The following is a 17,800-nucleotide window of genomic DNA, read 5'->3' as shown; positions in this document are numbered from 1 at the left end:
AGAAAGAAAATGGAATGAAAAAGTGAAAGTAAGACTGAGTGCATCAAAACCTGCAGTGAATGGAAAATACAAAATGAGCAACAGCAGGAGTGAATTACGGGTGCATAAAAGGTTATTTTCCTGATTGTGGTATTTTCTCTGTGTTGGTATCCAAGTAAAGTAACAAGCCCTTAAGTAACAAGATAATCAAAGAGATGCTTTCCTTCTCATTTTCTCTATGAAAGAATGTAATAATCCCATTTGAAACACATACTGAAAAAAAAGTTGGTTTTTTTATATATATAATTCACATTTCTGTTTACATGCAGGAACTGCTGTATCATTTTCTACTTGATACACTAAATAATTTATTTTCCATGCGTTGATTCTGTATCAGGCAGTAGAACAGTAGGGATGGCTAGTTAAGGCTATCTTAAGATTTCACACTTCTCACTTTAGTTGCTACTGCAAAGAGAACGCAATGAAAGCTGAGGAGACCACTTTTACATGATAAATAAAATCACTTAACTCTGAAATCATGAGAGCTCTGAAGGTACAAGACAGATAACAATTATATTGTTATTCTGGCAGTGTGACTTGGATCTAAGAAGAATAGCACCTCACACCAGAACAAAGGCCACCACCTCAATAATACAAGAGCTATCAGAGTAGTTCAAAATTTAATGAAGCACAGCACATATGCTAGTGAAAACTTACCAGAGTAGCAAAAAGATGATATAGTATAAAATAAATAGCAACTACAGGTGCCCACATATGTCCTACAGCATTCAGGGTCTGATCCATAACATCCACCCATCCTTCCTGGGTGAGAATCTGAAACATTGACATGAATGCCTGCAGGAAATAGAATTGGAAACATATTAACAAATTATATTTCACATGGTTTTATTGACACATTCCTAAAATTGATTTAACAGAGCCATGCACCTGTTTTGGTTTGCTTTTTTAAACCTTCAAGAATGTGTTTAACTTTCAAAGCCAAGTAAAAGGCTAGTCATGAGCTAAAGGAGAAATAAATAGCTTGATCTTTGACAGAACTGTAATCTTCAATTTGTAATACAGTCCTAGCTTCATTAGCCCATACAAAGAATCTTTTGGTTTCCCTCATGGCTGCAAAATAGAATAAACATCCTCAGCATCAGATATTTTTGTTTTGAATATTATACTGTATTGTGATTTTTTGATTATGCTTTTTCTTTCATGTTTCCTCTTTCTAAATATACCTATAATAAAGCATTATAATTAAATGTGACCATAAATTACATTATCTTAATATCAGAAGCATTTGAGGCACTCCACAGATGAGACTAACCAATACATGGCAAGGTCTCTGTACCTGCACTTGATTCAGCCAATCAGAATTTTCCTCTATATTTTGTAAACAGCATTTTTTGTTGAACTATTCCTGTAACATTTTCAAATTCTTTAAGACCAGTTATACATTTCAAAAATAGAGGAAATAATGGGAATGTTTCAAACAATTTATTTATTATAGGAATTTATTATAATATAATTTATTATAGTTATAGGAGCACATGAAATTGGATAAGCCTAGAACCCAGACACCTTTGAAACCCCACCTGGAGCCTACAGCACCAACCAAAATTGAACTCAACATGAGCAATGTGTAACTGCAAGATGCACATCCTACACAGACATTGAGGAATGCACGCTGCCTTAGGAAACAGAAGTTTGAGCGTAGTATCAAAGTGAAATATCTTGACAGTCTCAACTGCCTCAGTGAGGGCAAACTATTGCACAAGTTTCTTTTACTTTTGCCTGACATTGAAAGTATTCTCTTTCCAGACAGCAAGGATCAAAGCTGGTATCTTACTGAACTTTGCGCAAAACAAAAAAATGTTAGAAACTGAAAACAACAATGCAGCTTACAGCTAGCAGGATTCCTAGAATTCAAAATGTGAACACAGTTACAAGGATGTATTAGATCTGTGCTCAGTGTGCCCAGCAGCAGTAGATTAACACATTAATGCAACGGCACAAAGAGAAAAGGATTCTTCTTGTCAAACCTGTGAGAAAATAGCATCTAGACAGCCCTTCACATCAATTAACCCTAAGCCTAAACCTGTGCTGAAAAAGCTGAAAACATGTAGCTATACAAACTTATGTGCTTGGGAAACAATGAAATGGTTCTAATTAATTTTTAAAGCTCCTGGCAAAAATAAGTGTGTGGGAGATTTCAAGTGTATATTATTGTTACAAACCACAAGAAAATACTTTGCTTGGGTTCTTTATCAAGTTTGTAGAGTTTGTCAAACGAAAGAATGATTTCTCTAAGACATTTCTTCCAATGCAAACAGAACTGTTAAGGTTATATCCCCACCCTAAGGGGAGTCCACTCCAGATTGTGACTTCTCACCTGCAGTAAAACCAGATTTACTCTAGAGAAGACAGACAATGTGCATGCACACAGCACTTGGCTTTGGCCCTATGTGAGATTCCTATAGCTAACAATCATTCATATTTGGCGACAAGAAGCAAGTTCTAACTATCTGAAATTAACAAGGAGGATGTGGCATGACTTGCTACATGCTGTTTCTGTATCATGAAATCAAGTGTCTATCAAGGGCTATCTACTTAAAATTTGAAAGGAGGGCCTGCAATTACAAAGTGTGCTGAGATGATGTAACAGACCTGGGTAAGGCAGGGACAATCTAATCCAGTGCATCTTGTTATGCAAGCACTGACAAAAGACACTGTCTTTCTAGAGTGCCCACTGTGAGAGCATTCATCTCTGTACCCATGGACTGCATTGGAGAAAGTTTGCTTGGAGAAAAGAAGTTGACAACTAAGCAGTATCAGAAGACCTGATACTGCCTGTCCATTCTCTTTCACTGACTACAGATAAGGATCCTATCACTAAAGCTTTTTCTCTACTGTTGATTTAAATAATACATATTTTAAAGTGCAAAAACTGAATCATGTTGCCTCTAGGTCATATTTGGAGGAAGAACTTTGAACTTTTACTCTGTTACAGGATTCACAAACATTTAGCTGCTGAGGGTTTTATAAGTAATTTTCTTGCTGGCTCATACAAAAAAGCCCTTCATCAAAGTCCAACTTGGTTTCCTATTGCTGCTGTGTTCTGTGGCATTCTGAAACAGGCAGAAGGACAAGCACCCTGCTAGGTTAAGACCAAGAAGTTTGAGAGTTATTTTTATGGTTGCTTTTCAGAATTAACTCACACTAATCAAATTTTCAGGTCCAAATTACAAGAAGTGAAGCTGAGATGAACATGGAGCAGATCAAGGCATCCAAATGAGCAATCACACACGTTCAGAGAGAAGTTAAACGTCAGACTTTAATTTCTGACCATCCTGACCAAATGCAAAGTCCGAGGTTTTCTTTTGAATGTGCAGATCCCACATAGGACAAAGAATAAGATGAACTAGAAGCAGCAGAGAAAAATGCTGGCAACTACTTTTCAGTAAATTCTTTAGGGTGGCTAAAGTCTTTGGTATGTCATATATTTGAAGAGGCCAAGCATGAGGGCTGAAATTTGTGCAGTGCCCTCTGCTTTATTCTTCTCCCAGTAATCTTGACCTTAACCAGCACATTGTCAAGCTGCAACCACATCCTCCCTTCAAATGAGTGCCCTCTCCCAGCCGTGTGCATGGACTCTACCCTGTGCAACATTACAAACTCTTAGTATTAATGCTTTTCCTTATTAAAAAATAATTTGTTCTCCATGCAAGACATGCAGAGAAAGAAACATCTGGGATTTTTACCTAGGAAAGATCCCTTTTGAAGCCAGCTGAGCATGCATGAAACAAGCAGAAAATTCAGCCTCCTTTAGACCTGCTGGGGTGCTTTAGGGTGTAGAAGACACAGCACTGCCTCTTGGGTCTCAGGCTCCCTTTGTAATGGGGAGCTGAACCTAAACTGCAGCTGTTGTTTGCCTGCACTCAGAGCCAGGGGCCATCATACCTCATTGCTGTGGCACTCCTTGCTGAAGCATAAGGTGGGCACTACATTAAGTAATACACCCCACTGCTGGCTGTAAAAACACCAGAGGGACTGGAGAACTGAACTAGTGCAGTATCCTTTCTTCTGAATCACACTTAATTACCACCGCTTACTGCTTTAAAAAAATATATATTTCACTTAATTCTTCAAGCTACAAAAATTCCTTCAGTACTATGCTGTGGACTCCTTATTAATACAATTAATAATAGAATAATGTGGAGAAGATATTATTTTAATATCAAAAAATCTAATCTTCCATTCAAACCAGTTGTCCATAAAGCATAAAAGTTTTAAAAAATGACGTTTCAATATAATTTAAGCATTTTATTGGGACATTAAATTCCAGTAAAATGCAAAACATTCGTTTTAAGTAAATAAGGCAGTGCACAATGAATATGTGCTTTGCACCAAGCAATCTTCTTTGGAGAAAGTTATTTTTAGCTGAAAGGTGTACCTCCCACTGTTTATTTTAAAATTAATTTGAAATGCAAGTAGCTGACAGAATCAACATCTGTGAAGACGAGACTTAGAAATTTATGCAAATGGTGATTTTCTGAATTAATTTGTGTTATAGAAAAGACTGTCAATTTCTTTGAGTATTTATGCCCTATTACTTAATGAGCTGTTTTGATGATGGAAGTCAAACTACCTTTTTATTTATAGTGTAAGATTGGCAAAGGTTTGGTAGAATATATGAGCCAAAGAGCCAGTTCTGACATCTTGTCCAACTGTTACAGGGGGAGTGCCACACAAATTACTACTTACACTTAAAATGTGCTTGTCCACAAAATTTTAGGGACCAAATTCCACTGGCCTAATTCATAGAAGCAGTTCTACAATCATAGGGATTGCTTCTGCAAATGAAGGTAACGGGATTCAGGACATTACTGTAACATCCTTACAAACAGTTCCATCAGCAGAAATGTATGTTTTTCTCCTGACACAGTCACGAGGGCTCAGTAATGCCCTGAAAGAAGAGTAGCTGTCCTTTAAAAATGTGGCAGTGATACTGAGATTTTAAGTGCATCAGAGAATTAAGACTGCATTGTTCATCTTTTTTTCATGGGGGCTGCTTAGGTTGAACTAATATTTCACATAATGAACTTTTTCCAAGGTCAAGGCTGGGAGCAGAAACTTGGTTTTGCGAAAACTGGGGAATTGCTGTTGCAATCAATTGGGCCTGGCTTTCATCTTGTGTTGACCCATTTAAAAGAAGGGAAGTATTCCCAGCTTTGTAAATTGAGACAGCGGTCAGCACATGGCCACAAACTCCAAAGGAAACCAGGGCATGTAAGTCAGAGACACTAACAATGTGTTTTTTTCTCCATATAGTGAATTTTCTTAGCAGCCACCTTACACCTATGCTGTCTTCAGGGGGCCCAGCAACCCCTATCCTTCCTCATGGCTCAATATGTGCAGTCCAAGAAGACATGCAAAAATAAGAGGTAGAAGATGGTTAAAAACAGTAAAGCAAACATCTATATTTTTGTACTTAGTGTTAGAGAGAAAGCCAGTCCATTTGGCAAGTTGTAATGGCCAAAAGAAGGGTGAAATTAGTAGCTATGGCAACAGCGAGCTTGTGCCTATTGATTTTCATCAGGAAACCATGTGAAAACATGCAATTTAGAGGCATTAGCAAAAGAAGGAGGTCTATTTGTTCCAAAACCCATACTGTGCCTTCTTATAAAGCACTTAGTTTCAAAATTATTTTAGGTTTTATCTGTTTCAGTGTAGAAAGCCCTTTAAAGCACAAACTCAAAATCAAACCTCCACTGTCACCATATTTGTTATCATGTTTGTCCTCTCTCTATTTGTAACTGAAAAAACTCACAGCAACAGTCCTGGCTATTTAAGGCTTGCTCTTCTTTGAAGCTCCTAATAATTTATCTTAGCAAATTCTGGCACTGCAGACTTCATATCATCTCATATGTTATATAGCATGTCTTCAGTCCTGTTTTGAAAACAATTGTAATTGTCTTATTGCAAACTGATTCAGTGATCTTTCTCCAGGAAAGATAATCTGAGAACTCCCAGATGTTGCTAGGAAGACACACTCCTTCAGAAGGATGCAACTATTTCACACCATCAATCACAATTTTGAGTACAAAATTTTCACTGACTTTTAACCTAGTAAGAGATGCTTCACTATAAAACTACAAAAAGAAACCACATACTGTAAATTTTACACTTCTGAAACAAAGATAACAAGGTGAATATGAATACATTAAAAATGAATGAGTGACTCATGCTTTTGGCTATCATATGAAAAATATTGAAAACATTTCAGTTCAGTATTGCTGGAACACTCTTCTATTCTTGCTAACAGCTCTTCTCTTTTTCCAGTAATTAAGTGATAAAATAGAAGACCAGTAAGGACATTTTCTGTTTGTAAAAACACTTTATAAATTGTTGGAGAAAATATTTTCTCACTTTTCAAACATGTATCTAGTATTTACATATACCTATTAAAATTCAATATGCTAGAAGACCTTACTGAAGCTTAAATGGCAGCAGATTAAAATGCTCAAAATAATAAAAAACTTTACTAATGTATTGATATAAATTGGCCAGTTTTCATTGCAAGTGGATCTTTCTCAGTTACTAATATCAATTTATCTAGTTAAAATGTGGAGATAATTGCAATCCTATCTTATTTTGATCATATTACAATTATTCTTTCAGAACTTTCATTGACATTTTGCATAAATAATAAAGTAATTCTAAAACAAACTTCCATGGTGATTTGAAACCTGCAGTTTTTTCAGAAATTGTACAGGGGAATTGAGAACAGAATATGGTGGTAATACCATCCAATTTAGAGATCTGACTTAATTAGGAAAGCTTAAGTTTTATTTTACTTTTTTTTCCTTCATCATTTAATGAATGATACTGAATATATAATTCTGGTGGCTGCTTTTCTAAAAAAGCATATTTTCCAAAATAGAAAGCATGGTGTTACACAATTCCCTGTGGATAGGCATTTTTTGTCTCACACTGAATGGCCAGCTTCCCATACATCAAGTTCAGCTTGATAATTACAAATTGTTGTTTAGCCATTTTGTTCACTAAACACATGACCCTTGAGGCTCCTTATTCATTGTTATTCAATTGTTCCAACCAATGCACTCTCACTAAAATAGATACATTGGATAACCAAACTGGAACCACAGAAACAAATAAATTATCACTGGAACCAATTCATGTACACTCAGTCTAATCCACTATTAAAGAAATTGCACTATTTTCATTCAGAACAGTTGCTTCAATAAATTCATTAGCTCCAATTTCCACTGATTTTCAATGTTCTGTTCTGAATCAATGTAATGCCAAAAATATCCATTATTTATACCCAAAAGACAAACACTTATTTTGTCAATGCTGACAGGTTTTATAACCCCATCTAAAACAAGCATTCCTATGCAAATCAAGAACAACCACTTTCATAATATGAAGATACAAATCATGTGCAGACATGTTTTATATAAATTGTCAGGCTAATATTAATTCCTGTGGACATTAATCCTCTTTCTGTAACATGATAAGAGTACTGTTAAGACATATGCTGTGTTGTGCCATCATCACAGTGCATGGGTAAAATTTTTTTGTGTTCCCTTAACAGCAGAAATAGTATACCTATCATAAGGAAAGATGGCTTTCATTATAGAAGACTACAGGAAGATTATTACACCCAGAAAATACTATTTTTTTAATCTATACATATGGAGATAAACTGCTTCATGTTTCTCAGAAGGAAAGGAAGACTGCTAATGCAATAACAAATATGATAGAATCTGTCCTGGTTTGGGATGGAATAGAACTATTTTTCTTCCTAGAGGCTGGCACAGTGCTATATTTAGGATTTAAGACGAGAATGATGTTGATAATATCAACATGGTATTTTAGTTGGTGCTGAGCAGTCCTTGCACAGAGTCAGGGCCTTTCTTGCCTCTCATCTCAGCAGTGAATAAGCTGAGGGTGCACAAAAGATGGGGGGGAAACAGCCAGGACAGGTGACCCCAAAAGACAAAATGGATATCCCATCCCATATGACATCACGGCCACCATATAAACTAGGGGAAAGCTGGTTATGGGCTGCATATTGGAAGCTGGCTGAGCACCAGTCAACACATACTGAGCAGTAGCATTACAGTCCACTGATTTTCTATATTCTAATTCTTTTACAATTATTGCCTCCCGTCCTGTTTCTGTCCTACTAAAATTTCTTTATCTCAGCCCACAAATCATACTTTTTTTCCCCCCCAATTCTCTCCTCTCTCCCACTGCAGGGAGAGGACTGAATAAGTGCCTGTGTAATGTTTAGCTCTACTGGCCAGGTTAAACCCCAACAGAATCACAGAATCATCAGGATGGAAAGGACCTTTAAGATCACTGAGTCCAATCATTTACCAAACACTGCCAAGTCTGCCATCAATGGTAAGAAAATACTCATGATAAGACAATAGTGACAAGCAATGAGTAATTAGTACTTTGTATACTTGCCCTTGGAAAGGTTGTAAATCTATCCAATTCTTCCACAAAGCAAAACATCTGTAAACTGATTGCTGACATAACGATCAAAAGGCTGGCAGTAAATACTACCAAACTCCCAAGTTTTTTTCCTGGTCCAAATATTTTATACACAAAATCCTCCAAAGCAGGAGAAATCTTTATAAGCCGAACTACTCTAAGAACCTGCAAAGAAAGAGAAAAAGGCAACTGTATCAATCATGTGATTAACACTTTAATCAAATACTTTCAAAGTATCAGACATTCATGGTCAAAAAGGGACTTGCGGCCTTGTAGACCAATAAATATCAAACTGGCATCACTTGTAATAGATGACATGTTGTGTATTAGTTTAAAACCACAAAACCAGGAACATTGAGCAGCATTGAAGCATACAGGCATGGGATGATAGTACAGGCATGGGAGGACCCAAGGTCTCCAAGGCTGTAGTCAATGCACCAATCATGAAGAGTATTGCAGTAATGCAATTGTGTGAAGCTAGTTTTGGGGTAACAAAGGCAACAAAGACATAGAAAAAACACACCACAGATATTAAATATGAATGTAATGTGGAATTAGAGACCAAAGGAGGTTTTTAGTGTGTTACCAAACATAAGAATGCCTCCAGGCAGGAGTCAAAGTGCATCAGTCTAAATTTAGCATCTGAGAATCTACTGAAGTGCTAGGTAAATGGCTTCAGTTGCATTATCATCACTGATAAAATGTCATTCTTATACTAAATGGAGAGGGTCCTGAACAGCCTCTGACAAAAGCTCTGCTTTGAGCAGCAGGCTTGATGAGATGGCTTTGAAAGGCCATTTCCAACTTAGATTTCTCTGATATTATGATACTTGTTATATCAAATTACATATTCACACAAAGAACTGCCAAGTCTTCTTCCACAGATCATCTTTCCATTTCAGTGACCTGAAGCAAAATTGTGTGGCATCACAGACCATGTAACCTAGCAAATTTGGTAATGAACACACTTTCCTATTTTATATTATATATAACATGGGAAAATTTGATTCATGTTTCTCAGTGTCAGAGAAATTCAGTATCCACAATGGCATTATTTGCCCCTGACATATTTGACACCTCTCAGTACTGGCAGCAAAACTTTGATCTTGTGTGGAACTCCTGACCGATTCACTGCTGAGTCTGCTTTGAAAGAGCTGCTGACAGCTCTGATTCTCCTATTTCTGCCATTGATGTTGACACAGTGACCAACACCAGTATCAACAACAGGCAGTGGCAGCAACAGTAGCTGCTGAAGACTATGGACAGTGGTGTATAGGGCTACTGAGATTCTGCAGGCAAAAAAAATCTCTATTCCAAGGTATCACCTGGATTTCTACAAGAATCATATTGAAACTGAAAGGTAGGAATTACAGTGCAATTATTATTGTCTGACCTAATGTACCAGTCAAACACAATTACTAAGTTGTTTTTGTAAAGAAAATAAGTATGACATAAGTTGTTCATACAAGGAGTTCACTGTGCCCTGTAGCTTGCTAATAATGCACACCTTTGGATTTCACATGAAGCTCATCTCCCTACCCATTTTTAAGGTAAGCAGAATATGCTTGTCATCTAGATTTAACTACCAAAGGGGAAGAAGAGAGTCAACTCAAGAGAGTAACTTATTCCAAACATACCAGAGCCCTTATGTGAAATAGGATAAGCATCCACTGTCTTCAGTGGCCAACAAGGGCCCTAGATTCAGAGGTTACACTAGACAGCTTAACTTTCACAACATTGGAACAAGGTGAGATAAAGTCCTTTCTTCCCTATTGGTATCATGACTACATTACATGTAATCTGAGTACATGAAACTGGCTACCAAGCAGACAGTGAGATGAGTGAGATTTCCAAACACTATTAAAATGTAAAAACAGTGCCTTCTTACTTATAAGATTTACTCATGGTGTAAATGTTAGCTCTGTTGCCATCAATACTAGTTTCAACACAGACCCCAGTGGGGAGAAGATTTCATGCTAGTTGGTATGCTGAGTGGTGTTTTAGATAAAGTCAATTATCTGCCTTACTTTTTTCCCCTTTCTTTGGGGAACTTTAATTGACCTTTAAGCAACACACTAATCTTATTGATACTATTTGGTTTCTTCATTTATTTTCATTAGGTAACAAATTGAATCTAGCAAAAGTACATTCTAATGAATTTATGCATTTTGTGTAATTGGATTGCAAATTGTATTAAATTTAGAAGCTGTAGAAGATGCACTATTAGGATTAAATATAAAAATATATTAAAAACAAATCAAAATGAATAATACAAAAAAGGAACCACAGCTTTGTTACCAATAATGGCTGCATCTCCTGCAAGGGATGATAATTACTTAGAAAATGGCTCAGCAGTATTTTCCCCAAGCACAAATACAATCCCATCTCTTCAGTGCAGTGTAGGTTAAATTCTGCTTAAATCTCTCCCATTTATGCTGGTTCATTACAGATCTCTGCAAAAATATGCAAAATCTGTCATTTCCCCACTAGTTTTATGTCCTACAGATATGGCTATGTAACAGTCCTTTGCTGTACTCTTTCACAGAGGGCTTTGGAAGGTGTCTTGAATGAATGCATAGTGAATGCAAGGAAGATAGGTGGGAGGGTGGACAGTAGCCAATGTAGGAAAGACTGAGTGATGTGTTGGCAAAAGTTAATGATATAGACCAATGAATAATGCAAACTGAAATCTATGCAGGGAGGACTAGACAAGCCAAACAGTAATTCTTGCTTGCTATCCTGGAATGTGTCAAGAAGGACTTCTGTTTTCAGTAATCTGTTTTGCTGGCTGACAAGGAACACATTTACCTTGTCTTCATGAATACCTAATACCTGGAAATCTGCCTAACATTAAGATGTATTCATGTGAAAAAGACTTTTTGACCTTGCTTGATTTGAAAATGTGTTATCTAGCCTGCACAGAACTTAACTGTGGAGGAATATGGTGTGTACCTTACGTGCTGATATCAAAGGTATTCTGCAATCTTCAAATAATTTGCCTCCTAGGGGTCTTGGATTGCAAAATACAACCCAAATCTTTCAGTGTAGGAGGTGGTTTTGCTTGTAAAACATATGTCTTTCATATATTTTGGGGAAAAAAAAATGATATCCTGAAATTTTCTGTCATAAGAGCTATCATTGTGTAATTAAAAAAAACCACCGCCACAACCACCACTCCACTAAACTAATTAAACCCATTAAAAATAAAAAAATATTACTTTATCAGCATCTGCCTGTTTTCATTATACTTTTAATCCTATGAGTTTGTGATGATGCCATGCATTTAGTCCAGCATTCACAATTTATGCTGAAAATTCTTACAAAGAAGCCAGCATCCATAAATGACTGTGTTCTAATAAATCTGAACCAATTATGAACTAAGCTGCTGATTGCTTTAACTGATAGCTCCAGCCATGCTCCCTGTGTGCTTTTGACACAAGAGTGCAATTGCATACTCCTGACAGATCATCCTTCCTTGCACCTTAGATGTATCATCCTGCACTGAGTAACAACATTCTACCTATTTGGACAGCAAAACCAAAGCTATAATGACTTAAAACTCTTCAAATGATATCAGGTGAAAACCAAATAGATTTTTTCATCCTTAAAACTTTCTTGAGGAGGTCTATAGAACCATTTAGAAGAAATACAGGCTGACATTTGCAGAAATCTGAAAAGTCCATTATATTTCAACCCACATTTGGGGAGACTACTTCCCCCATTCTTTATTCGTGTTTACAACACGTGCCACTATAACTATAATCACATTTATTGACAGGACTCTGATGATTTATTATTTTCCCTTATTGAGTATTATTCACCATGCCAATCCATTGCTGAATAATGGGCAGATATGAATCCTTCAATATATATATTCTTTAAAAAACCCTTTCTTTAGCACTGGAGAATATAACACATAATTAATCTCAGTGCTCTCTCCAAAATCTGGATCAACCCTAAGCACTTGAAGGAGGATGAATGGGGAATTGGTTGGGCTGGCTGACAAGAAGAATCATAAGTCAGAATTAATCATTCTTTTTTTGTCTCTCTTTCTTGCTCTTCCCCCAACTGAAAATGCAGAAAGAGCCTCAATAAACACACTTTCCCTTTAGATAAAGAATGGCTGCAGAACCATAAAACCCAATTTCTGGAGAAATTACCTAAGAAGAACCACAGTAACTTAGCTTAGCATATGACAGCCACAGAGATGAAGATTTGGAGAAGCAGCAGCAAGTGAATTGAGGCTTTAGGGAGAATAGCCAGAAAAGTAGTGGTGGACACTACAGGAAGGTGATGTTGTAAACTGCTGTGTAAAAGGTCAAGGCTCAGTGAAGAACAACCAAGAAGCAAACCAGAACTTACTGAACAGTGCAGCTCAGATAAGAAATGGGAGTTATCAATAACAGAAAGGATTTCTCAGCAAAATTAGGAAGAATACTATTTTTGTAAATCCACCAAATAAACATAGTTAAAACCAGAGATTTTTTATTTTAAAATTATTCTCAAAATGAATCAATACTGTGAGAAATTTGAAATTCGTGTGAAATGTGGATGGGTTATGTTTTAATTTGGTATATAGGATAAAAAGTAAAAGTAGCTGATCATACCTGAAAATATGTAAATTGGGAGTGATAGAGGTCTGGATAAATATGGAGAGTGGTTCCAACTACAAGCAGCAACTCAAACTTGTGAAGAGATGAGCTGATGTATCCTGTGAAACCCAAACACCAGATCTTCAGAAGAGCTTCTAAATCAAACAGAACTGTAAAAGCAACCTAGATGGATATATAAAATAAGAAAGATGCATTCAAAACACTGAGTTAAATTAGAAGTTTCTTAGTCATTATGTCTATCAGGGTTTTGTATGGCAAAAATAAAGATCTTCATAATATTTAACAAAACAAGTCATATTCTAAACAGAAAAAACCAAAAAACAGATTTCACTTCATAAAATTTTCTAGACTCAGCACAGACAGGTAGATTTTGTGATTTGGAAAGCATTTAGTAATAAATCGATCAGATGATGTTTCACTTTAAATACATATATAAAAAAGAAAATTTGATGACTTATGACTTTTTCAAAATATGAAGCAACATGTATGAAATTTCTGAAGAATTTCAATAGAACTAAGAAAGATACCAAAGCTTGAAAATTTCTACTTCAATTTTCTAAAACATCCATAGTAATATGACAATCAAAACAGGTAGAAAAAAGGTAATTGGTTTAGACACCTAAAACAAATTTTAAAACGACAGGAAATTCAAAGTCAGTCCATAATTAGTTAATTTTCACAATGATGTTAAAGAACTTGGGCATGGTAGGAAGCTACAAGGGAGAAATGTACTTCTAGGGAATGACTTTGGGATCCTTCGAGAGGCCTTCTTTGAAATATTTGCACAGTAAAATGAATAATGTTCAATTTGAACAAACACATAGATGTACATCTTCAAGATTTACTTTCTCTTACTTCTCTTACTACCAAAAATCCTTCAGGCTAGGCACACTTCCTCGTGTGCCTTCTTATTTTTCCACTGTACATACTCTGAGAAGCTCTCTTCCACACTTTCCAATAGCCAGGATATGCAATGGAAATGCCTTTCTGCGACTCAGAAATGCTCCCCTCTGACCCTTTGCACACACTGAGGCTTAAAAGAGATCCTAAAATAACACTAGGTCACATCTAAATACAATGAATACTTTCAAAGTGCAGTACAAATAAAGAAAACATATCTTAAATCTCCTTTGAGGACAAGCACTATTAATCTGTTAAGATGGAAAGACTAATTGACTGTGGCCCATGAGGTCTACTGAATTTGGCAGGGGTAAAAACATTAGAGACTAGGATTTTAATCCTGACCCTGACAATGAAAATCTCCGGAATATTGCCTTAAGTACTTACGTTACTTAAAATTTCAACTTGACAGTCCATCAAAAATATATATTTATCAACATTAAAGAGGGAGGTGGTAAGCCAGCTAAATAAAATTTTACATGTTTTATGTGTACAGGATTGTCACAAGCAGGAGTGGAGATGGAAATTAAACACTGAAGTTTATGCCATTTATTTATTCCCCTAGCCCACATAGCTTTTTACAAGCAGTGCTACTAGCTATACTATATGGCTTCCTCAAGGCATATACAATAGTTATCAGGCTTCAAATCAAAGCTTTAAATCAGAGCTAAATGCTGCAAAATATCTTCAGGAGATTTTCCTTTTCTTAGGAAAGAAAGACTACTAAGAAACATTTGTATGCTTTCAGTGACAGACTGTGTAGGGACACATTTATGCCCTTATGCTCAAATGGATCTGGCCAGTTTTTCAGTCTGTGTTCTGGGATCTCAAAGAGCTCTAGGAGAACAATGAGCCAGGTCTGAAGAGACTATTCCTTTACATGAAAATCTCTAAGACACAAGGAAAATGTTTTAGCAAAAGATCTTGAAAGGAAAGCTCACTTTTAATGACACAACATCTAACTGAGTCCTAAAAGAAGAAGGGCATTGAATTAGGCAAAATGGAAGAGTGGTTAGAAAGCAGCTGGGATTCAACTCAGAGCAGGTGGAATAACAATGACATTTAAATACACACATACACACTTCAGAGCACATAGGCTTCCTATTAGAAAAAGACTAACAAATATGATGTTAAGTGTATTTTAATTTATTCTAAAAATGTGTGGGCAGGATCATTTGCATTTCACATACTTGTCAAATGAATTCAAACCACTGGCACTTAAAAATGTATCAAATGGTTTGCATAACATCTGATTACATTTATACACCTGTCTTCCTGCTGACAGAGCTCGTATTTTTCCCTTCCTTGTAATTAATTACAGAAGAAGATTCAGAATATATGACTAGAACTTTTTGTTAGGTGTGAAATGTAATACAATTTCATAGTTTTGTGAGTTTTTTTTAAAGCTGGGATAATTCCTTTCATTGCTGTAGAGAAAAGGCAAAGGCAAAACTCACATAAGAAGACAGAGCAGAAAAAGCAGGTGTAAGGCATAAGCATTTGCCAAGCAGCCACCCTCCATTATGTTGCCAATTCTGCTTTGGGGAAGCCAAAGAGGGGCTAACAGGAATGGGCCATTTCCCTGACAGTCATGTCCCTTTTGGTCACCTGGAAGCTTTATGGTATTAATCCCACCTTCATCAACATTATATTTTGCTAATAGCCACTCAACACTTTTTTTTTTTGGCAGAGGCAGAGCTCACTATCAGTCAGCACCAACAGTGACAGACTTTCTTTTTATTTGTAACTGTGTCTTACTTGAAAGGTTATCAAGCTGCCAGGAAAGATAAGAATTCTTCCAAGAAGGATCAGTGGGATTAAGGGCACTAGCACTTCCTTCACAACCAGTTTTGACACAGCATTCAATCCTTCCTTCACCCAGGACAGGGCAAAGGCTACCCAAAGGCAGCAGTGCAAAGGGACAGGTTACAAAAGGAATCTAGGAGAAACTATATAGGAGCACCTGGTTTTGAACTCTGGTATTCCGACAGTTTTTGTAGGAATCATATGCAACTCAAACCAGACAGCTAGTCTGTAACATATTATAATGGAAGACCATATAAAGACAAACATCCATCACTGTTGTGTCCAGGTATTGAGCACTTAAAATCAGCATCCTCATTAAAAATTACCAAAGTGTGTTTGTAGCTCTGCTCTTTCCAGGATACTGCACTGGCTATCCTCTTAAAATTCTGGTTTTGTTTAATCTGCAGGAATGATGCATACTAATTGAAATGTCTGTCAGAACCTCTTATTTACTATATAAATACAAAAATTTATTTTTGGTATTACAAAATTATGCAAAAAAAAAAAAAGGATCTGAGTATAGATTAATTTCTTTTCTCTTCTTGTTTGACATCTGCCTTCTTGAGTTTGTCTTTTTTTTTCAACAATGAAAATAGATTTCTCTTCTTGGTAAGGGGCATCTCAATAAATTCATTTAGATTTGCCCACTGAGTTTAAGTAGATGTATTTCTACAATTCTTGGCCTCTACAACTATGTGTGATATATAGAATGGGCCTAGTGAGATATTTTATTAGACATGTCTTCTCCTAAAGCCAGCAACTTCCAAGATAACTTCTGGAAAATATATCAGAAAGCCAGACATGCTAGATGTAATCTATCTGGCCATTTCCTTTAGCAAAGTGAATCCTCATCACAGCTGACTGCTCAAGTCATCTCCCAATGAAGGGAAAGCTTTCTGTAGCCTACTCTAATGGAAAAGACAGAGCTACAGCAAGTGAATCCTGCTCCAACTACTCTTCTTCAGCAAGCAAACAAACATTGTGGTATAACCTCCATTGCCTGAGTATTCAGCTTCTTCAAGGCTGTTAAAAATATTTCCTTTTTATACCCTTTGTGCTACAGCAAGAACAAGTTTCACAGCAACCAAAAAGGAAATGACACCAGCTTATCAATTTTATCAATTTTTTTTCTCTCTCTTAGGATTTTTTATTCTTCTACTCTTCTGATACTTTGTTCCTCCTTCTATAACATACTAGGGTTTTGTTAATCTGATTTTTATAGTGCCTCTAGTAAAAGCATCACAGGATTAAAAAAAAAAAGAAAACACCCCCCCCCCCCAAAAATCCAATAAATGGACATAAGAAATGCTTTACAAATAAAAAAATCCCACCTTTCTTTATCCCAGAATACTTTACCTCATATACTTGGAAATGTGAAAAGGTAAACAAATGAGTTTTTGACAACCTCTCCACTAAGAAATCAATTATCTTAGCTACGCAGAAGGAGAAAAAAGTATTGTTAAAGAATGCTGGACATTGCTTATAGGACAGAATTATAATACACCAGTCTTCATTATATACTCACCTTGAATAAACCCTGGCAAGTATTTCTACTGGGAAAAAAAACCCCTGCAAACTTTATACTTTAAATAAATGTTGAAGAGATTGTTCCTAGCACTGATTAATAAAAGCATAATTATACTATATATTCAGATCCAAAATAGAAATAGGACATGCAATGTTCTCTATTTTGAATACAAACTGAATTAATGTTATTTTGTTAAGAATCCAGGCTCCACTTGCTGTATCATGGGCACAAAGCAAAAATGCCTGCTGTGAAGAGTTCATGGCCTCAGACTTTAATGCTGACTTAATTATTTGTTTCCAGCAAAGGATATTGTACTGGATTTGCCTGTGACAGAGTTAATTTTCTCCATCATAGTTTGAATGGTGCTATTTTGGATTTGTGCTGGAAACAGTGTTGGTAGCACAGGGATGTCTCAGCTGCTGCTGAGCAGCACTGGCACATA

The 17,800-nt window shown here is 36.2% G+C and overlaps 1 protein-coding gene across 5 annotated transcripts in view; it reads right to left on the bottom strand.

The window, feature by feature from the left end:
- Positions 1-17,800, bottom strand: part of NALCN (sodium leak channel, non-selective) — a 224,209-nt gene that overhangs the window by 90,968 nt on the left and 115,441 nt on the right. For all 5 annotated transcript variants that reach the window (XR_013776097.1, XM_079319725.1, XM_079319724.1 and 2 more), the window contains 3 exons: positions 13,119-13,286; positions 8,485-8,676; positions 697-834 (listed from right to left, as the gene is read on the bottom strand). Coding sequence is in view for 4 of the 5 variants with exons in the window: in XM_079319725.1 (XP_079175851.1) it covers positions 697-834; positions 8,485-8,676; positions 13,119-13,286 (498 nt within the window). In the remaining variant the exon portion in view is untranslated. The remainder of the gene's footprint in view (positions 1-696; positions 835-8,484; positions 8,677-13,118; positions 13,287-17,800) is intronic.

The sequence above is a fragment of the Erithacus rubecula genome (genome assembly GCF_903797595.1).
Source record: "Erithacus rubecula genome assembly, chromosome: 1".
NCBI lineage: Eukaryota > Metazoa > Chordata > Aves > Passeriformes > Muscicapidae > Erithacus > Erithacus rubecula.
This window is presented reverse-complemented; position numbering and strand designations above follow the sequence as displayed.